Genomic DNA, 23,708 nt, shown 5'->3' with positions numbered 1-23,708 from the left:
ACCAAGAGTTGGTAAGAGAGATATTGGGCGGAAGTTATTGGGTTCGCTTTTTTCATCTTCTTTATGGAGCGCTATTACTGATGCTGTTTTCATTGAGTCCTGAAAAATGCCTTCCTGAAAACATACGTTAATCAGTTTGGATAGATAGCGCGCGATTGTAGCTGCTACAGATTTTATAAAGATATAGTTAAGATCCATATAGTCTTCGCTGTATTTTGACTTAGACTCCTGGACAACTCTAAGCACTTCTTTTTTGCTCGTTGGTAACAAGACATAAATTGAACTTGTTGATTTTTTAATGAACACCCACTTTGTCTAAACTTTTCATTCAAATTTTCACTAATTCTTGCAAAGAAGTGATTGAAATCGTTTACTTCCTTTTCATTGAGATTTTGTACTTTTTCTCGCTCATTTCCACTAAGATTTCTTATTAATTGAAACAAATTTCTGTTTGATTTTGCTGCATGCTTTTCTATTATTTTAGGATAAAATTGTTTCATTTTTACTTTCTCCGTAAGTTTGACTTTTTACGTTGTTTTTGGTACTTTTCTTTGGCCTCAGTTGTTTTTGATTTCATACTTTCTCTGAACTTCAAATTCTTTTTTGCAGTTTCTCTTCTCAATTGGTTATCAACCCAGCTGTGATGGTTTTTATTTTTTACAACCTGCTGTGGAAGATATCTGTCCAAAGTTGATTTCAGTAAAATTTGAAGCTCTTCAAACTTGTTATCAATTGTCTTGTATTTCTCACAACTTTCCAGTTTTGATATTTCATTACTCAGAACAAAATTTATTTTTTTAATAAGGGAGATATCTTTAAGTTTTTTCCAGTTTCTTGAAGTTATGTATTCAAGTTTGTTTTCCATCTGTGTTCCTGCCTGAAAACCAAGAAATACAGAATAATGATCAGATATACATGTTTTTTTAACTTTTAACTCTGCTGTAAAATTGCAAAAAAAGATGCCTAAGTTTGATTTTGAGCATTCGGTTTCTCGCGTGATTGAACTATCATCAATTATTTTCCTACAACCTCATTTCATAATTTCCTTCAGCATCTCTCGTTTCTGATTGTTCTTCAGAAGATTGATATTAAAGTCACCACAGACGATATTATAGGATTGCGGTTCTATTATTAAACTGTCAATATAACTTTCAATTTTTGTAAGGGTTTCCGTGCTAACTGAATTTGGAGGCATATACATGCAAGTTACATAGATGACGGTTTCGACGGTTCCGGTAACTCCCATAGTGAGTGCCTGAAGTCCATTTAAATTACACGAATTAACAACTTTTGCTTGAAGAGATTTTTTAATAAAAATAGCAACACCACCTCCTCTGTTTTTTCTGTTGATATTAACGAGAGGTCTATAACCCTCTAGGAACATTGATTTTGTGTGATGAAATTCCTTGAGTCAAGTTTCCGTCAGACAGATTGCCGACGGTTTGTCGTTTAGGCTTTCTAGTAATACTTGTAGATCATCAAAATTTTTGGTTAGTAAATGAATGTTTTGAAGCATGATTTGGAAACAGTTCGACTTGTTTATCGATAGGAGTTGAAGTTTTAAGTTAATTGATTAACTAACTAGCTACGCAGGCCGCCAGACACAGCCTATTGTAAAAAGTTTACAAATGATTTAAAAATTAAAATGGAAAAAAAAACAAAAAACGAAAAAAAAACTCAAAACAAAAGCAAAAAAGGCAAAAGAAAAGCAACAAAACTTTCAGCAGAATAGTACTATCAAATGGATTCAATTCCCGCGAAAATCACAGGAAGAGAGGAGCAATGATTACAAATTTACTCTTCCTTAACCCTTGTCTTTTCTAAAAGACTGCGTAAATCACAGTCCGAAAAGACTACTTGCGGAAATCACAAGCCGAGTTAAGGACAGAGAACTTTGCTAACCAAAGGTTTTACCAGCTGGTGGTTTTCTGCAGTGTCAGTTGCAATAACAATACTAATTTTTAGAATCCTAATAAAAAGATAAAATTACTCTTCCGGTTGAACCTGATGGGAATTTTTGCGTTATGGAAACAGAAAGCACAATTTAACATAAATCAAGAACAATTATTTTGATTCAGAGTTTGTTTTCTAGTTCTCATCTTATTTTACTATTTTGTTTGTCGTTTGGCAGTGGGAGATCTGACGTCTATATCATCGTTCTGAACATTACGCTTTTTAATGGTTGCAAGCTTGCCTAATTCTTCTATTTCGTTCACCCGAACGAATTGAGGTTTTTGTTCGTTGTTTGCAATGAGCACGGAAACAACGCAATTGTGTGTTGTTGTAATGAAGTTGCGTTTTGTAGCCTCTGCTTTGATTTGAGCCTCACATTCAGGGAGTGGCACGTTTTTGTAGATGTTGTTTCCATTGATTGCGTTTTTCTTGTTTCGTAAGGCTCGTCTTTTCTTAAAAATTTCTTTTTGGTCAGCAAAGTAGATGAACTTGCAAATAACAGGAGGCATATTGTTGTACTTCAGTTGACCCGGTACAATATGGCAAGCTTTGATGCTGGGTCTCTCCAGGAAATTTATCAAAAAATTTCAATGTTTCGAGGGCAGCGTCCTGTACACTTCAACTCTCAAATGGGGGGTTAACGATTAAAACGCTATCTTTCCTTGAGTACCGTTCCTGTGCTTTGGGCCTATCTTTCAAGTTTTTCTGGTTTTTTGTTAGCATGTCAATTTTTTGGTCTTGTTCGACAATAGTTTTACGAAGCTTAGATACTTCCGTTTGTAACTCTTGTATTTGTGATGTTTGTGTGATGTTTCTACTCACGATACTATTGGCCACATCCTCTGTGTTGGTTGATTCCATAGTCCAGTCAATAATAATAGAGAAAAATAGAAGTTCAATTCAGTTGTTTTGATCAATAAAAGACAAGAAAAGATTTAGTTTCGATAAGCTAGCTAATGCGTGAAACGGCCTGCGTAGTTTCGTTTTATAGACGTAGAAACATCAAGGTCAAAGAGAAGAAAGAAATAGAGCAACCGCTCTGTATGATTTATTTGTTGTTACGAAAGTCAACAGAAGTAATCTTCTGGCTAAGTAGGAGACAGAAGTAATCTTCAGGCTATTCATAAAAATTCATTTCAATTCATATCAAAAATTTAATCTGAGAACTTTTCTGAGTAAATGAGAGTTGGTATATGAAAGGATAATTCTAAAACATAGTTGCTGATAAAGAGTTGAAGGGATAAAAAGATGAAAAGGCACGCAACCAACTGAACAAGGTAACGCATTGAGAGTGATCTAAATAAATTGCATAAAATGAACTAAAAGTATCAAGTATTCAAGCATATCAAACATGCTGACTAATGATGAGTGACGCAGTTAGCGAGAACTGATTAAAAACTCACCCCATTATCAATTTGTACATTTGTCATCCTCAAAACATTTAAGTCGTGGAACTGGCAAGTCAAAATCAATGTCTAATTCCAGGCTCGTACATAACTCTGAAGAAAATTCAGTACTGCGTCAGAGTCTAATTCAAGTTACATTTTTTAGTGAATTTCTCTGAATTCAGTGATTCATTCTGATTTATCTTCTGATTCAGAAGAACACTGAATGTTTGCTCTGATTCGGAGAAATTCAGAAATCACTTCTCACTTCACACTTCTGAAAACTTTCTGAATCAGTACTAAAACTTAAAATTTCTCTGAAATTGTTCTGAATCAGTACTGATTGTCACTGAGCCTTAAGTACGGGGGTCCCAACCGAAGTCTAAATGCCTGTTTAAAATCAAAGTTACCCGATGGTAATCTTACTTGTTTGCAGAGGCAGGAGACGGTATTGAATGGCATTAAAAAAATTTTGAGACGTGAGGGTGACGAAGCCGGCAAATGAATATCCAGGGTCTACATTGTGAGTCTGGCCGTGTGTATTACAGCCGACACTTCCACCTGACGAGAACTCAATTCCACACACGCGTCCGTTGCTTGCTGCTACGTAGTAGATAACAACATAAGTCTCGTTCGGAGCAATGTTTATTTGCGGTGCGGCAGCTTCTCCGCTTCCGATCGTAGCTGCAATTCAAACAACTCCATCCATATCATTGTCAAACTGATTCAACAAACAGCCTATTATCAGAAAAATTTCACTTTACTTGAAATCAAACCTTAAATTGATCCGTAAGTCACAGCAAATCGCTTTGAAAGCAGCACTAGTCTAGGGGTGGACCCTATGGAAAGACCAACAAAGCCGGGGGGTTGGTAGTAATTTCCCCCCGGGTCGAGGTTTTTCGGTAAATTTTTGTAATAAATGCGGTGAATGCGGTTAATTTTTGTAATATTTGCGGTGATTGCGGTGAATGCGGTGAAAATAAATATTTCACCGCATTTCACCGCATTTCTTACTAAAATTCACCGCGAATTTCACAGCATTTCTTACAAAAATTCACCGCATTCGCTTTCCAACGTTTACATAGTCTAATATATATTCACTAGAAACAACTAAACATAACGTGAGAGTTGGAGCAGTGGAATAAGCAGATGAAAGCATGCAGGAGGTGACATGTTCGAACCCAGGGAGGGACGACTCTTTTTTGTGAGAATAATGAGAACCCGGGTCGAGGTTTTTGGGTAAATTTTTGTAAGAAATGCGGTGAACGCGGTGATTTTTTGTAAGAAATGCGGTGATTGCGATGAATGCGGTGAAAATAAATATTTCACCGCATTTCTTACAAAAATTAACCGCAAAATTCACCGCATTTCTTACAAAAATTCACCGCATCGAGTTTTGTGGCAAAATAATGTAAGAAATGCGGTGAAAGCGGTGAATGCGGTGAAAAAAAATAATTCACCACATTTCACCGCATTTCTTACAAAAATTCACCGCGACATTCACCGCATTTCTTACAAAAATTCACCGCATATGATTTCCAAAATTTACTCAATCTGATTTAAATTCACATGAAATTGTAAAGATGTTAGTGACAGTCGGAGCAGTGGACTAAGCAGAGGATGATATGCAGGAGGTCATAGGTTCGAACCCGTGTGGGGATGATTCTTTTTTGTAAGAATACTGAGGACGCGGTGAAAATAAATAATTCACCGCGATTCACCGCATTCACCGCAAAAAGATGTAAGAAATACGCGGTGAAAATTATTTTTTTCACCACATTTCACCGCATTTCTTACGAAAATTCACCGCCAAACCTCGACCCGGGAACGCGGTGAAAATAAGTAATTCACCGCGATTCACCGCAAAAAGATGTAAGAAATACGCGGTGTTTATTTTCACCGCATTTCAGCGCATTTCTTACCACAATTCACCACCAAACCTCGACCCAGGCCTAAGTTGATTACATGTGGCAAGGTGTCTTACTACCCTAGTCTATCCCTGGAATTATGAAAAGACCTATTAAAGCCAGGTTGGATTAAAACATTGAACTAAATTACTGGGTCAAGGACCCTGGTTAAAGTCGAGGCTAATTCTTTTCATGTACAAAAATTGGTCAAACCAATAAGTTCCAACTGCATCCGGGTTTCATCTCGTGATATTCTCCAACCTTACCCACTGGTTAACAAATTTCAGTAAAGTTCTTTAATTTACTAGGAAATGAAAAACGAGTCCAGCTCGAGGTAGCCAGACCGAATTGAACCCTGATCAGACGAGTTTCAAGCGCACACATGTTCCCGGTCCGCTTGAATTACAGGGTGTGAAAAAAGCTTCGAGCGCACTTTCGTCTGGACAATGGTTATGAACTTGTCTGATCAGGGGTCGTTTTCGAGCTTCGGTCTGGGACGGTCTGGGACGGTCTGATCAGGGGAGGTTTTTGAGCGCACTTTGGTCTGATCAGAGGACGATCCTAACGCACTTTAGTCTGATCAGAGGACGTTTCAAACGCACTTTTGTCTGATCAGAGAGATGTTTCAATCGCATTTTTGTCTGATCAGAGAGATGTTTCAACCGCACTTTTGTCTGATCAGAGAGACGTTTCGACCGCACTTTTGTCTGATCAGAGGACGATTCGAACGCACTTTAGTCTGATCAAAGGATGTTTCGAACGCATTTTTGTCTGATCAGGGAGATGTTTCAACCGCACTTTTGTCTGATCAAAGAGATGTTTCAACCGCACTTTTGTTGTATCAGAGAAACGTTTCGACCGTACTTTATTCTGATCAGAGGACGATTCGAACGCATTTTAGTCTGATCAGAGGACGTTTCGAACGCACTTTTGTCTGATCAGAGAGATGTTCCAGCCGCACTTTTGTCTGATCAGAGAGATGGTTCAACCACACTTTCGACTGATCAGAGAGACGCTTCGACCGCATTTTCGTCTGATCAGAGAGACGTTTCGAACGCACTTTTGTCTGATCACAGGACGTTTTGAACGCAATTTTGTTTGATCAGTGAGATGTTTCCACCGCATTTTGTGTGACCAGAGAGACGTTTCGGCCGCACTTTATTCTGATCAGAGGACGTTTCGAATGCACTTTTGTATGATCAAAGAGATGTTTCAACCGCACTTTTGTCTGATCGGAGGACGATTCGAACGCACTTTAGTCTGATCAAAGGATGTTTCGAACGCATTTTTGTCTGATCAGGGAGATGTTTTTACCGCACTTTTGTCTGATCAAAGAGATGTTTCAACCGCACTTTTGTTGTATCAGAGAAACGTTTTGACCGTACTTTAGTCTGATCAGAGGACGATTCGAACGCATTTTAGTCTGATCAGAGGACGTTTCGAACGCACTTTTGTCTGATCAGAGAGATGTTCCAGCCGCACTTTTGTCTGATCAGAGAGAAGGTTCAACCGCACTTTCGTCTGATCAGAGAGACGTTTCGACCGCACTTTCATCTGATCAGAGAGACGTTTCGAACGCACATTTGTCTGATCACAGGACGCTTCGAACGCAGTTTTGTCTGATCATGAGATGTTTCCACCGCACTTTTGTCTGATCAGAGAAATGGTTCAACCGCACTTTTGTCTGATCAGAGAGACGTTTCGACCGCACTTTCGTCTGATCAGAGAGACGTTTCGAACGCACTTTTGTCTGATCACAGGACGTTTTGAACGCAATTTTGTTTGATCAGTGAGATGTTTCCACCGCATTTTGTGTGACCAGAGAGACATTTCGGCCGCACTTTATTCTGATCAGAGGACGTTTCGAATGCACTTTTGTCTGATCAAAGAGATGTTTCAACCGCACTTTTGTCTGATCAGAGGACGTTTAAAATGCACTTTTGTCTGATCAGAGATCATTTCGAGCGTATTTTTGTCTGGTCAGAGGACCTTTTGAGAGCTAAAATATATTATTTGATTATATTAAAATAACATTTAAGTAGTGTATAGTTTATTAGCTGATGAAACATTTCGTGTTATTGTACTGTCCAATCAATGTATTATGAAAAGTTCAAAAGTGTCGCTTTTAGTCCAAATTTTAAGAAAAAAAAGACATAAAAACTGCCTTTGTAGGATTCGAAACGTGTTTTTTTTGAGAAAATTAATCTTAGTGGCTTCTTTTATAAACTACTGAAGAAAGACATAGTATTACGGCCGCACTTTTGTCTAATCAGAGAGATGTTTCAACCGCACTTTGTTGTATCAGAGAGACGTTTCGACCGTACTTTAGTCTGATCAGAGGACAATTCGAACGCACTTTATTCTGATCAGAGGACGTTTCGAACGCACTTTTGTTTGATCAGAGAGGTTTAAAACGCACCTATGTCTGATCAGAGAGACCCTTCGAACGCACTTTTGTCTGATCAGAGGACGTTTCGAACGCAATTTTGTCTGATCAGTGAGATGTTTCCAACGCAATTTTGTCTGATCAGCGAGATGTTTCAACCGCACTTTTGTCTGATCACAGAGATATTTCAACCGCATTTTGACTGATCAGAGAGACGTTTCGAACGCTCTTCAGTCTGATCAGAGGACTTTTTGAACGAACTTTTGTCCGATCGTAGAGGTGGTTCAACCGCATTTTGTCTGATCAGAGAGGCGGCTTGACCGCACTTTAGTCTGATCAGAGGACGTTTCGAATGCACATTTGTCTGATCAGAGGACGTTTTGAGCGCACTTTTGTCTGATCGGAGAGATGTTTCACCAACACTTTTGTCTGATCAGAGAGATGGTTCAACCGCACTTTTGTCTGATCAGAGAGACGTTTCGACCACACTTTTGTCTGATCAGAGAGATGTTTCAACCGCACTTTTGTCTGATCAGAGGACGTTTAAAATGCACTTTTGTCTGATCAGAGATCATTTCGAGCGTATTTTTGTCTGGTCAGAGGACCTTTTGAGAGCTAAAATATATTATTTGATTATATTAAAATAACATTTAAGTAGTGTATAGTTTATTAGCTGATGAAACATTTCGTGTTATTGTACTGTCCAATCAATGTATTATGAAAAGTTCAAAAGTGTCGCTTTTAGTGCAAATTTTAAGAAAAAAAAGACATAAAAACTGCCTTTGTAGGATTCGAAACCTGTTTTTTTTGAGAAAATTAATCTTAGAGGCTTCTTTTCTAAACTACTGAAGGAAGACATAGTACGCACTTTTGTCTAATCAGAGAGATGTTTCAACCGCACTTTGTTGTATCAGAGAGACGTTTCGACCGTACTTTAGTCTGATCAGAGGACGATTCGAACGCACTTTAGTCTGATCAGAGGACGTTTCGAACGCACTTTTGTTTCATCAGAGAGATGTTGAAAACGCACCTATGTCTGATCAGAGAGACCCTTCGAACGCACTTTTGTCTGATCAGAGGACGTTTCGAACGCAATTTTGTCTGATCAGTGAGATGTTTCCAACGCAATTTTGTCTGATCAGCGAGATGTTTCAACCGCACTTTTGTCTGATCACAGAGATATTTCAACCGCATTTTGACTGATCAGAGAGACGTTTCGAACGCTCTTTAGTCTGATCAGAGGACTTTTTGAACGAACTTTTGTCCGATCATAGAGGTGGTTCAACGGCATTTTGTCTGATCAGAGAGGCGGTTTGACCGCACTTTATTCTGATCACAGGACGTTTCGAATGCACATTTGTCTGATCAGAGGACGTTTCGAGCGCACTTTTGTCTGATCGGATAGATGTTTCACCCACACTTTTGTCTGATCAGAGAGATGGTTCAACCGCACTTTTGTCTGATCAGAGAGACGTTTCGACCGCACTTTTGTCTGATCAGAGAGATGGTTCAACCGCACTTTTGTCTGATCAGAGAGACGTTTCGACCGCACTTTCGGCTGATAAGAGGATATTTCGAGCACGTTTTTTTTCTGATCAGAGAGATGTTTCAACCGCACTTTTGTTGTATCAGAGAGACGTTTTGACCGTACTTTAGTCTGATCAGAGGACGATTCGAACGCATTTTAGTCTGATCAGAGGACGTTTCGAACGCAATTTTGTCTGATCAGTGAGATGTTTCCACCGCACTTTTGTCTGATCACTGAGATGTTTTAACCGCACTTTTGTCTGATCAGAGAGATATTTCAACCGCATTTTGACTGATCAGATAGCCGTTTTGACAGCACTTTCATCTGATCATAGAGATGTTTTCACCGCAATTTTGTCTGTTCAGAGAGTTGTTTCAACCGCATTTTGTCTGATCAGAGAGACGTTTCGAATGCTCTTCAGTCTGATCAGAGGACGTTTTGAATGCAATTTTGTCTGATCAGAGGACGTTCCGAACGAACTTTTGTCTGATCATAGAGATGGTTCAACCGCATTTTGTCTGATCAGAGAGACGTTTCGACCGCACTTTAGTCTGATCAGAGGACGTTTCGAATGCACTTTTGTCTGATCAGAGGACGTTCCGAACGCACTTTTGTCTGATCAGACTTTTGTCTGAGAGATGTTTCAACCGCACTTTTGTTGTATCAGAGAGACGTTTTGACCGCACTTTAGTCTGATCAGAGGAGGATTCGAACGCATTTTAGCCTGATCAGAGGAAGTTTCGAACGCACTTTTGTCAGATCAGAGAGACGTTTTGACCGCACATTTGTCTGATCGGAGAGATGTTTCAACCGCACTTTTGTTGTATCAGAGAGACGTTTTGACCGTGCTTCAGTCTGATCAGAGGACGATTCGAACGCATTTTAGGCTGATCAGAGGACGTTTCGAACGCACTTTTGTCTGATCAGAGAGATGTTTCACCCGCACTTTTTTCTGATCAGAGAGACGTTTCAGCCGCACTTTTGTCTGTTCAGAGAGACGTTTCGAACGCACATTTGTCTGATCAGAGAGGTGTTTCGAACGCACTTTTGTCTGATCACAGAGATGTTTCAGCCGCACTTTTGTCTGATCACCGAGACGTTTCGACCGCACTTTTGTCTGATCAGAGAGATATTTCAACCGCATTTTGACTGATCAGAGAGACGTTCCGAACGCACTTTTGTCTGATCAGAGAGATGTTTTACCCGCACTTTTGTCTGATCAGAGAAATGGTTCAACCGCACTTTTGTCTGATCAGAGAGACGTTTCGACCGCACTTTTATCTGATCATAGAGATGTTTCCACCGCACTTTTGTCTGTTCATAGAGATGGTTCAACCGCATTTTGTCTGATCAGAGAGATATTTCGACCGCATTTTAGTCTGATCAGAGGACGTTTCGAATGCACTTTTGTCTGATCAGAGGACGTTTCGAACGCACTTTTGTCTGATCAGAGAGATGTTTCACCCGCACTTTTGTCTGATCAGAGAAATGGTTCAACCGCACTTTTGTCTGATCAGAGAGACGTTTCGACCGCACTTTTGTCTGATCATAGAGATGTTCCGAACGCACTTCAGTCTGATCAGAGGACTTTTTGAACGAACTTTTGTTTGATCATAGAGATGGTTCAACCGCATTTTGTCTGATCAGAGAGATATTTCGAACGTGCTTTAGTCTGATCAGAGGACGAGGCGAACGCACTTTAGTCTGATCAGAGGGCGTTTTGAACGCACTTTTGTTTGATCATAGAGATGGTTCAACCGCATTTTGTCTGATCAGAGAGATATTTCGACCGCACTTTAGTCTGATCAGAGGACGTTTCGAATGCACTTTTGTCTGATCAGAGGACGTTTCGAACGCACTATTGTCTGATCAGAGAGATGTTTCACCCGCACTTTTGTCTGATCAGAGAAATGGTTCAACTGCACTTTTGTCTGTTCAGAGAGACGTTTCGACCGTACTTTTGGCTGATAAGAGGACATTTCGAGAATGTTTTTTTTTCTGATCAGAGAGACGTTTCAACCGCACTTTTGTCTGATCAGAGAGATGTTTCAACAGCACTTTTGTCTGATCAGAGAGATGTTTCGAACGCATTTTTGTCTGATCAGAGGACGTTTCGAACTCAATTTTGTCTGATCAGTGAGATGTTTCCACCGCACTTTTGTCTGATCAGCGAGATGTTTCAACCGCACTTTTGTCTGATCTGAGAGACGTTTCGACCGCACTTTTGTCTGATCAAAGAGATATTTCAACCGCATTTTGCCTGATCAGAGAGAAGTTTTGACCGCACTTTTATCTGATCATAGAAATGGTTCAACCTCATTTTGTCTGATCAGAGAGACGTTTCGAATGCACTTTTGTCTGATCAAAGAGATATTTCGACGGCACTTTTGTCTGATCAGAGCGATGTCTCAACCGCGTTTTGTCTGATCAGAGAGACGTTTCGAACGCACTTCTGTCTGGTCAGAGGACGTTTCGAACTCAATTTCGTCTGATCACTGAGATGTTTCCACTGCACTTTTGTCTGATCAGCGAGATGTTTCAACCGCACTTTTGTCTTATCAGAGAGACGTTTCGACCGCACTTTTGTCTGATCAAAGAGATATTTCAACCGCATTTTGCCTGATCAGAGAGAAGTTTTGACCGCACTTTTATCTGATCATAGAAATGGTTCAACCGCATTCTGTCTGATCAGAGAGACGTTTCGAATGCACTTTTGACTGATCAGAGAGATATTTCGACGGCACTTTTGTCTGATCAGAGCGATGTCTCAACCGCGTTTTGTCTGATCATAGAGATGGTTCAACCGCATTCTGTCTGATCAGAAAGACATTTCTACCGCATTTTAGTCTGATCAGAGGCCGTTTTGAATTCAATTTTGTCTGATCAGTGAGATGTTTCCACCGCACTTTTGTCTGATCAGCGAGATGTTTCAACCGCACTTTTGTCTGATCAGAGAGACGTTTCGACCGCACTTTTGTCTGATCAAAGAGATATTTCAACCGCATTTTGCCTGATCAGAGAGAAGTTTTGACCGCACTTTTATCTGATCATAGAAGTGGTTCAACCGCATTTTGTCTGATCAGAGAGATGTTTCGAATGCACTTTTGTCTGATCAAAGAGATATTTCGATGGCACTATTGTCTGATCAGAGCGATGTCTCAACCACGTTTTGTCTGATCATAGAGATGGTTCAACCGCATTTTGTCTGATCAGAGAGACATTTCGACCGCACTTTAGTCTGATCAAAGGACGTTTCGAATGCACTTTTGTCTGATCAGAGTATGTTTTGACCGCACTTTTGTCTGATCACGGAGATATTTCAACCTCATTTTGCCTGATCAGAGAGAAGTTTTGACCGCACTTTTATCTGATCATAGAAATGGTTCAACCGCATTTTGTCTGATCAGAGAGACGTTTCGAATGCACTTTTGTCTGATCAAAGAGATATTTCGATGGCACTATTGTCTGATCAGAGCGATGTCTCAACCACGTTTTGTCTGATCAAAGAGATGGTTCAACCGCATTTTGTCTGATCAGAGAGACATTTCGACCGCACTTTAGTCTGATCAGAGGACGTTTCGAATGCACTTTTGTCTGATCAGAGTATGTTTCGAACGCACTTTTGTCTGATCAGAGAGATGTTTCACTCGCACTTTTGTCTGATCAGAGATATGGTTCAACCGCACTTTTGTCTGATCAGAGAGACGTTTCGACCGCACTTTTGTCTGATCAGAGAGATGTTTCAACCGCACTTTTGTTGTATCAGAGAAACGTTTCGAACGTACTTTAGTCCTATCAGAGGACGAATCGAACGCATTTTAGTCTGATCAGAGGACGTTTCGAACGCACTTTTGTCTGATCAGAGAGGTGTTTCAACCGCACTTTTGTTTGATCAGAGAGATGGTTCAACCGCACTTTTGTCTGATCAGAGAGACGTTTCGACCGCACTTTCGGCTGATAAGGGGACATTTCGAGCACGTTTTTTTTTCTGGTCAAAGAGACGTTTCAACCGCACTTTTGTCTGATCAGAGAGATGTTTCAACCGCACTTTTGTCTGATCAGAGAGATGTTTCGAACGCACTTTAGTCTGGTTAGAGGACTATTCGAACGCAATTTTGTCTGATCAGTGAGATATCTCCACCGCACTTTTGTCTGATCAGCGAGATAATTCAACCGCACTTTTGTCTGATCAGAAAGACGTTTCGACCGCACTTTTGTCTGATCAGAGAGATATTTCAACCGCATTTTGCCTGATCAGAGAGACGTTTTGACCGCACTTTTATCTGATCATAGAGATGTTTCCACCGCACTTTTGTCTGTTCAGAGAGATGTTTCAACCGCAATTTGTCTGATCAGAGAGACATTTCGACCGCACTTTAGTCTGATCAGAGGACGTTTCGAATGCACTTTTGTCTGATCAGAGGATGTTTCGACCGCACTTTTGTCTGATCACAGAGATATTTCAACCGCATTTTGCCTGATCAGAGAGAAGTTTTGACCGCACTATTATCTGATCATAGAAATGGTTCAACCGCATTTTGTCTGATCAGAGAGACGTTTCGAATGCACTTTTGTCTGATCAAAGAGATATTTCGATGGCAATATTTTCTGATCAGAGCGATGTCTCAACCACGTTTTGTCTGATCATAGAGATGGTTCAACCGCATTTTGTCTGATCAGAGAGACATTTCGACCGCACTTTTGTCTGATCAGAGGACGTTTCGAATGCACTTTTTTCTGATCAGAGTATGTTTCGAACGCACTTTTGTCTGATCAGAGAGATGTTTCACCCGCACTTTTGTCTGATCAGAGAGATGTTTCGAACGCACTTTAGTCTGGTTAGAGGACTATTCGAACGCAATTTTGTCTGATCAGTGAGATATCTCCACCGCACTTTTGTCTGATCAGCAAGATAATTCAACCGCACTTTTGTCTGATCAGAAAGACGTTTCGACCGCACTTTTGTCTGATCAGAGAGATATTTCAACCGCATTTTGCCTGATCAGAGAGACGTTTTGACCGCACTTTTATCTGATCATAGAGATGTTTCCACCGCACTTTTGTCTGTTCAGAGAGATGTTTCAACCGCAATTTGTCTGATCAGAGAGACATTTCGACCGCACTTTAGTCTGATCAGAGGACGTTTCGAATGCACTTTTGTCTGATCAGAGTATGTTTCGACCGCACTTTTGTCTGATCACAGAGATATTTCAACCGCATTTTGCCTGATCAGAGAGAAGTTTTGACCGCACTTTTATCTGATCATAGAAATGGTTCAACCGCTTTTTGTCTGATCAGAGAGACGTTTCGAATGCACTTTTGTCTGATCAAAGAGATATTTCGATGGCACTATTGTCTGATCAGAGCGATGTCTCAACCACGTTTTGTCTGATCATAGAGATGGTTCAACCGCATTTTGTCTGATCAGAGAGACATTTCGACCGCACTTTAGTCTGATCAGAGGACGTTTCGAATGCACTTTTGTCTGATCAGAGTATGTTTCGAACGCACTTTTGTCTGATCAGAGAGATGTTTCACCCGCACTTTTGTCTGATCAGAGAAATGGTTCAACCGCACTTTTGTCTGATCAGAGAGATGTTTCAACCGCACTTTTGTTGTATCAGAGAGACGTTTCGACCGTACTTTAGTCCTATCAGAGGACGAATCGAACGCATTTTAGTCTGATCAGAGGACGTTTCGAACGCACTTTTGTCTGATCAGAGAAGTGTTTCAACCGCACTTTTGTCTGATCAGAGAGATGGTTCAACCGCACTTTTGTCTGATCAGAGAGACGTTTCGACCGCACTTTCGGCTGATAAGGGGACATTTCGAGCACGTTTTTTTTCTGATCAAAGAGACGTTACAACCGCACTTTTTTCTGATCAGAGAGATGTTTCAACCGCACTTTTGTCTGATCAGCCAGATAATTCAACCGCACTTTTGTCTGATCAGAAAGACGTTTCGACCTCACTTTTGTCTGATCAGAGAGATATTTCAACCGCATTTTGCCTGATCAGAGAGACGTTTTGACCGCACTTTTATCTGATCATAGAGATGTTTCCACAGCACTTTTGTCTGTTCAGAGAGATGTTTCAACCGCAATTTGTCTGATCAGAGAGTTGTTTCGAACGCACTTTAGTCTGATCAGAGGACTTTTTGAACGAACTTTTGTCTGATCATAGAGATGGTTCAACCGCATTTTGTCTGATCAGAAAGACGTTTCGACCGCACTTTTGTCTGATCAGAGCGATGTCTCAACCGCGTTTTGTCTGATTCTAGAGACGTTTTGACCGCACTTTTGTCTGATCATAGAGATGTTTCCACCGCACTTTTGTCTGATCAGAGAGATATTTCAATCGCATTTTGTCTGATCAGAGAGACGTTTCGAATGCTTTTTAGTCTGATCAGAGGACGCTTCGAACACACTTTTGTCTGATCATAAAGATGGTTCAATCGCATTTTGTCTTTTCAGAGGACGTTTTGAACGCACTTTTTTCTGATCAAAGAGATGTTTCAACCGCATTTTGTCTGATCAGAGAGATATTTCAATCGCATTTTGTCTGATCAGAGAGACGTTTCGAACGCACTTTTGTCCGATCAAAGCGATGTTTCAACCGCACTTTTGTCTGATCAGAGGACGTTTCAAGTGCACTTTTTTCTGATCAGAGATCATTTCGAGCGTATTTTTGTCTGATCAGAGGACCTTTCGAGAGCTAAAATATATTGTTTGATTATATTAATATAACATTTAAGTACTGTATAGTTTATTAGTTGATGAAACATTTTGTGTTATTGTACTGTCTAATCAATGTGTAAAGAAATGTTCAAAAGTGTCGTTTTTAGTCCAAATTTTAAGAAAAAAAGACATAAAAACTGCCTTTGTAGGCTTCGAAACGTGTTTTCTTTTGAGAAAATTAATCTTAGTGGCTTCTTGTATACACTACCTACTGAAGGATGACATAGTATTACGGTCGACTTGACAACTTCAATCGAGCAATGCGATTCCATGCAAATATTGACTAGAATGAAAGCGAGGATAACAGGCAACTTTTACAAATGTTTTCTGATTCGTCCCCGTGCGACTTTGAGAGAATTAGTGATTTCAGCACCGGGAAAACTCATGTGTTTTCACACGAGCAAAGTTTGAAATCAGATTAGATAATTTTTAATGAATAACTGGAGCGAGAAAAGTTTAGTGTGAGAAATAATTACGAATAGTTGAAAGTGTAATATTGTTGTTGAGGAAACGCAGTAATGTATGTATAAAAGTTATAACTTACCTCCAGCCCCAACCCTCGAGTAGACTGAACTGCTTCCTCCTGTGTATTGGAGGGCCCCCCATATGAAGTGAGCGTTGGCAGTGGTAACCGTGGGATCAACTGGAAAACGACAGCAATGTATTCATTAATGTACATAAACTTATTTACTTCGGTTTAGTATTGATACGGAAAGTGTAGTGTGTGTTAAAGAATTGTTCCCAGTTTTTTTTATGTAAAAAACAGAGTCGGAGTTTCTCAGGGCAGCGCGAGAATCAAGCGTAATACTTAAATATAAGAATTACTGTAAAGTTCACAGCAAAAATCTTACTTTTTTTTAAAAAAAATCGAACTTCGGAGAGAAATTCGCTGAGTTTACTGGTAAATATCTGTGAGATTAAAACTCTGAGAGGTAAGAAAATTAGTCGCACATCAATTATTATAAAATTACGCAGCGGTCGAGTACCTCATCATGAATCCAATTGATAGGTTCAAATAATTTTTGTTATATATTAAAATAAACATGCTACTCATTCATTTAGAAAGGTCGTTATCTAAAAACTTTGTTGCAAATACGCAGCTGAGTGTAATAAGATGACTTGCATAGTTCAGGAAAGATTGTGAGTCCAATTTCGTCCTTGTTTATGCCGCCCTGGATTCCTAAAGTAGGAGACAGAAATTGCCACTGGATAGCTTCATCATCCGTTGCTGAGAAGTTTCCATTCATGTAAGTGAGGTCACGTTGAACTGAAACAAAGATGAAGATTATCACATCAATAACACAAGAAACATTTTTGCATCTTGAGAAAACGGTTAAAAATCTCGGTTAAAGCTGTTTTTGAATGTTGCCTTGCAAACGCGACAATTTTTGACAATTTTTTTGGAGATAATCGTTTTAGATTGATACACAAGTTAACTAACCTTCATTGGGATTATATTTGCCAATTTTTCTCATCAGTTTTTCCTACTGAGTTTTCCCAAGAATTTTATCATATCAATCAGTTCATTTTGATTCAGTTTCCTAATGCCGCGACAGAAGGCAAGGCTTGTGAATTTAGTTTTGCCGAAGATTTTTTAATGCGATTAGGTCTCAGGCATGATAACATTTTTAGCCGCAACCTCCGATTAAAATTTCTCTAATTTTTGTGAAATTTGGTATCAGCGAGCAAAGTTCTCGGGTTGAAGTTTCTTTGATTTCATACAAGGATCATATATGATTTCATACTGTCCATACTTGATTTCTTAGTACGATCCTTGTATGAAATCAAAGGAATCATTTATGATCCTTGTATGATTACCAAGAAATCATATATGTTCCGAGTACGAATACCTAGAATCATAAATCTATGTTTCGAAAATCTTTTACCCTTTATGTTTTTGTTTTTGTTCGGTAGGGCATCACCTATATGATTCCCAGGCATCACAATGTGATCTGCAAAAGGACACTAACGTACAATATCATTTGCAAAGTTGGGCACTAAATGAAAGAGTAAGTACAAATAATTACCTAATTTTTTCACATACTCTGAAGCCAGTTTATACTTATACTTTATAAGAAATAATCCGGATGAAGAATTGCGTATGATCTCAAGTTCGTTTTCTGAATATGTTGGAACCACAAATTCATTCTTATAGCGCACAGAAAGAATCAAATGTGGATTGCAAATAGCGATATAAAAACTTAATAAGTCCTCTGACTACATTATAAGAGAATTTGCGGCACCTGTCAATGTTTTATGTCTCTTATATGAACTTGTATGATTTCCAAGAAATTTTTCCAACTTCAATAGAAAATCAAAAGAAAATCTACAGTTTTTAGCTTTTGAATTTTTTGTGATCTCAAATCAAATATGGCTTGTATGACTGCCAAGATTTCATATAAGTCATGTATGACCTAGCATGATTACTAAGAATCATATATGACCTTGTACAAAATCAAAGAAAGTTGTAAGATCGTTGACCCGGGTTATTGTGCAAATTTTCAATAAATTCAGTCACTCCTTTTTGCAAGTTCTAAATTAAAGTGTATAAAGACGCTTATTTTCATGAGTGAGGTAAAATGAACCAAATGTTACATTTGATTGGGAAGGGGCTCTGGCTCGTAATGAAGAAAGATGATCTTTGCTGATCGTTAGTTATGATTTAAAAAATCCGGCAAGAGCAAATCCAAATAAAAAATCTACTTTGAAAATCAAAAGAGTCAATACCTGTGGTCCTCTATAAAACTCCTGTTCAAAAACAACAATACTCCTTAAAATGTCGGTCGAAAAAGATTATTAGTCAGGTTTATTTAAATATCCAAGACGCTCACTTCTTCACAAATAAAGATTTCTATCACAAATGAGTTCGAAAGTTGAACGGAAAGGAGTGTAACGCCTAAGCGAATGCAGACGTTTTGACTGTATAATCCACCAAACATTGCTAAAAAATCAGATTGGTTGAATTTTTAAGATTAATTGATCAAGTCAATTAAATTGCATATATAGGATTTTCGGCTAACTAACTTATGGACTTTGAATCTTTCGTAAAAGTCAATTTTAATGATTGATTAATTGATATAGGAATTGGCTCTGTCATACAGATTTGATTACTGTATTCCGAGTAGATTTGCGGTGCCAAATTACAGAATTTATCGATTAGATTTATTGGCTATTTCGCGGAGCGAATTCGCTATTAATTTTGAAATTTATTAATCCGATTTTGTGAGTGCAGAATATAAGTCAAATTGGCGGCACGAAATTAGCTTTATCTACTAGACTCGTATTTCGCTTTGCGAAATGTAGCATAGAATTGTTCGATACGAATTAGCGCTTTAGCGGAAGGGATTTCAGATTAAAAGAGCGACAACTGAACTTGAATTAGGAAAGGTGGTGTAAGTGGGGTAGGAAATTAAACTTAACTAAATCTGAACAACAATTTGATCACAACAAAATATCTTCAAACGCGACAACTCAAATCACAAGACTTCATGAACAGACAGGGTTTTCAGACACAAGATGTAAACAAATTAAAGAAACGTGAAATATGAAGATTTTATCTACAAACAAGAAATTGGAAATGAACTTAAACTAAGTGATAAACAAAATGAACTAAATTACAAATAACTCAAATTAAAAATATTTGTTATACCCAAATCAATAGCCCCTTTTGATACAATGTCCTATTGTACCACATTTCTCCCTCAACAAAATAAACGACGAAGTAGTTTATCAAAAAATTAAAAACATATGCACTGGTTACTATAAATAATACTATAATGTTTTTGAAAGTTTTAATCTGTATCACTTTCATATAATCTCTCTGCCTCTCCGACTGTCATTGACGTTTCTGGACCCTCGTAATTGGGTGAAATGTAATACTGGGTTCGATACGTCTGTACAGGAGAACATGGCCCCACTGTAAAATCTGTTTCTACATGTTGACTTTGAGCGGCAACTTTCTTAATTGTTGTAATAATCGACTTGTTCTGTATTTGTGTCTGTTTAATTAGTTGACTTCGTTTGCTTCGCGAAGGTGCAGTAGATCTCAAAGTTGTTGGTAGACAGGTTTGTACGGATGCTAATGACTCATCCGATTACGTGATTGACGGAGAAGATCGTTTCCTCTTTAATGGATGTAGTGCTGCTGTTGCCTTGGTGGCAGCTTTCGGTTTTGGCCTCGTTGGAGGCTCCGCAATCACAATCGATTTCAATGGCAGCTCCATTGGCGGCGCGAAATCACATACGTCTTCTGTAGGTGGCTGTGGCGTTGCTATTATGACTTTTCTTTTGGGTTTCGTTGGCATGCGTACTCTGAGCGCTCTTGTGACGTTCGAATGAATTGAGGATACCGCACTAGTATCGTCGGCTATGTTCCTATGTTTCATTTTTTTGTTTCCCTCTAATTTCTTTCTGGCCTCTTTCGCGTGCTGATTTATGAGGTCTTCCGTTATTTTTCCGGAGGGTATTTTGGGCCTACTTTTGGCTTACATTTGGAGTTCTGTTTGGCGCTCCGCTTTCGTTCCAAATTTCGCCAAATCTGAATTGCGGATTGTGACGTCTCTTTTTCCGGGTTCTTTTATGTTAGAAGTATATGTGTCTGTTTTTACCACTGAAGAACCGGGCGCCAAAACCTCGTACAACCCATCCAGACTTTTCTTCGACCTTTTGGTCTTCGGTTTCTTCTTGGCTAATTTGACTGCTAGAGCAGTTTCTGTCCGCGGTACTGGCAAACCGACTTCAGGATGAGAAATCATTCTGGATTCTTTTTCGGGATCCGCGTTCCTTCTTCTAGCCGCATCTTTGCTCAGTTTGTCCCTGTTGTGTTCTATTTCCGTGTCGCTTCTGGCCTCTACGTCCCAGTTTTCTTCCAAAATTAGTTCGTCCCAACGGACTGTCTCCAAATCTAAATATTTATTCAAATTGCGTTTATACGTGAGACTATTAGGATCAGGTTTCCTTGATATATTACTCAATGGAGTATTAGCCTTTCTATCAAAATTGGCCTCCAATGGTGATATATTGATAGTCCTTTGACGGCATATGCGTAGCTGGTAAATAATAGAATTTATCGATGCTTTCAAATTAATTTGATCGCTATGTGATCGTCTATTGGAGCTTCAATTAGCTGTATATTGTTTTGACTACAGAAAATGCTTTAATTTGGTGACTTTTGGGCATCGAGCTTGGTCTAATCTAATTGAACGGGGTATTCCGTGTAGCAAAACATACTCTTGAAGGAATTCCAAAATATTATCTGCCTTAGCTCTATCGAATACCTCTGCGCTTGGAAATTTAGAAAATCGATCTATACATGCAAGGAAGTATACTTCTTGATTTTTTTCATTATAAATTGGTCCGCCAAAGTCAATTTGAAATTCTTCATTTGGTAATTTGCATAACTTTAGTATTGCCCATTTGCTAGCAGGAATAATAGACTTTAAATTTTTACTGATTTTAACACAGGGATTTCACTTTGTATTTATCAAATGTATTTATGTCCCGATGCATGTATGGCCTCCATGCATGTGTCGCCATATCTGTCATCCCCCAGCTTCCTGGGTGGGTTGCATCAATGGCCTCCACGTACTCATCCTTGATCGAGTTCGGAATGGCTATTCTTTCATCGATGACACGCATCCATTCTTGACGTGCAAATCCTTCCAAAAAGAATAGATGTATGGTGAAATCTGTTTGCATCGATCCTCGTTTTCCGTCAGGATGCAGTGTCTTTTTTCTTTGAGGATCGAGTCCTTGGTGGTTAGACTGGCCATCAATGTGCTTGGAAAGATTTTGGATAGCGCAAAATTGAAGGCATCTGTATACAGATCGTCGGTTGAAGTTGACGCGACTGTTGTAGTATCAGTATTTGGAGTAGAGGGTGTTGCTTGCACTGCGGGAGCCATTGATGGTCCTGCCTCATCGGCAAATCTAACTTTGGAGGGTGTCGATTGTTTTACTTGCATCAGGGTTTCTTCATCAGAGTTCGACATCATGAGGACACTGTTGAACTTGTTAGCGATTCATTGGAAATTATTTAATTTATTGGGCAACTGATCAGTAGAGCGATTCAAGGCAAAAATCGAGTGAGGAATGTTTACTGTCTCAATTGGGATATTAGAATTTGAGTTATTTGGTTCTAATTTGCTAATTGAAATATCATTCTCCGTAATCGCAGAATGTTTTATAAGCGGATTTCGCGCTGCAAAATCAACGTAATTCTCGGCATTTAATAAGAAGCGTTTCGCGCTGCGCTTAATCATATCCAATTTAGCAACTATGAATTGCTCGTCATAAGCAGATATATGATTGGATCAATAATCACATCCAATCACAAATTACCAGTCAGCGATAGACCATATCACACACAGTGAGACCAAAATCAGACCGAACGCAATCAGACGAGTTTAAAAAATGACATGAATCAGTCTATGATTCAATAATGATGAGGAATTGCATTTATACTGGCCCAGCAATGAAAAGCACCGGAGTTGGGTACGGACCTTCTAATTTTTCCTTGAGTTAAAAATTTTCAGTTTACGCAGAAAATTAAAAAAATTCCTAAATAGCCCAGGAAATAATTGCCAAATTAAAAGAAAATAATCAGAGAACTCCATGCCTAGTAAAACATTCTATTGGGTTTAGGCTGACCTTACCTTTACATCAAAAAATTTTTGTCTTCAAATTCAATTAGCAAAAATTGCAAAATTGTGAAAATTTTTGTTCAAAGGCGGACATCAACAAAAAGGTACAATACTTTGTCCCTTAGTGTGAAATCAAACTTCGGTTTCTTCTCCTCAAAAATTGCGTCAAATTTACGCTTCGCACTGACAAAGCATGCGCATAGAATATCACATGAAAAAAATGTGAAAAACGCAGAAAAAGAATTTTTTTAATGATTGGTACAAGAATGTGTGTTCAATGTTCACAACTAAAACGTCTCAAATCTCTGATAGTTCCCCGATGGTGCATTTTTACACGTTCGAGAACCCTTGTTAAAGTCCACGCTAATTCTTTCTCTAAACGCAGCCAAATTCTTTTCATATAAAAATTCAGCCGCACTAAAAAAATCCGCCTGCATCTGGGTTCCATCTCGTGGTCTTCGCAGACCTTACCAAACGATTAACCAATTTAGCCTTGTTTTTAACAAGCAAGAAAATAGAAAAAAGACATTGCTTAGGTTGCGAGAGTAGTTCGAGGATTTTTTAATTGACTAGCTAAACTCCAGGGCACATTTTTGTGGTCTGACCGATTTCCAGGATACGTTTCATTGTCTAGACAAAATCCAGTACACGTTCCATTGGCTCCGGTCCGGTACCGAACTCCTAGTACGAGTCAGTATTGAGCAAGTCTATTTGTAATTCGTTATCAGAATTGATTCATGCACTGATTTATGTCAATTTTGTAACGTGCCAGACGTGCGTTCATTTTGATTTTACAATTGTCAGACCTGGGCCACGAGTCTGACAATTATAAAAATATAATTACCTACGGTAATCGAACCCAAGATCTCATTCTCCCTATATGTCTGTTCTCCTTGCTGCGCCACCGGACTGTTAAAAGTTTGAGTTTTGTGCTGTTAATATACGGTTGAAAGAAGCAATTTTCGAGCGAGAAAGCGAGCAAAATGATTTAAATGTGGGAACTGCATTAACAATCGCCCGGTACTGATTTACACTCGGAAATCGGCATGAGCTAGATAAAGTCCAGTACACGTTTTATTGTCTGGCGGAACTCCAGGACACGTGCCTTTTCTAGCCGAGGATGGCTCTTTTAGTTCCTACCAAAGTCTGGATTATCATGCATAGTACAGAAA

General features: G+C 39.1%; 1 protein-coding gene across 1 annotated transcript in view; it reads right to left on the bottom strand.

Moving 5' to 3' along the window:
* LOC142352918 (uncharacterized) overlaps positions 1–23,708 on the bottom strand; it is a 106,031-nt gene that overhangs the window by 78,163 nt on the left and 4,160 nt on the right. The window contains exons 3-5 of the mRNA XM_075405075.1: positions 17,019–17,162; positions 16,440–16,538; positions 3,765–4,022 (exon numbers count right to left, since the gene is read on the bottom strand). Coding sequence (XP_075261190.1) covers positions 3,765–4,022; positions 16,440–16,538; positions 17,019–17,162 — 501 coding nt within the window. The remainder of the gene's footprint in view (positions 1–3,764; positions 4,023–16,439; positions 16,539–17,018; positions 17,163–23,708) is intronic.

The sequence above is a fragment of the Convolutriloba macropyga genome, chromosome 14 (assembly GCF_964194025.1).
Source record: "Convolutriloba macropyga chromosome 14, txConMacr16.3, whole genome shotgun sequence".
In the NCBI taxonomy this organism is placed as follows: domain Eukaryota; kingdom Metazoa; phylum Xenacoelomorpha; order Acoela; family Convolutidae; genus Convolutriloba; species Convolutriloba macropyga.
Note: the sequence above shows the minus strand (reverse complement) of the source record. Positions and strands in the feature narration are given on the sequence as shown.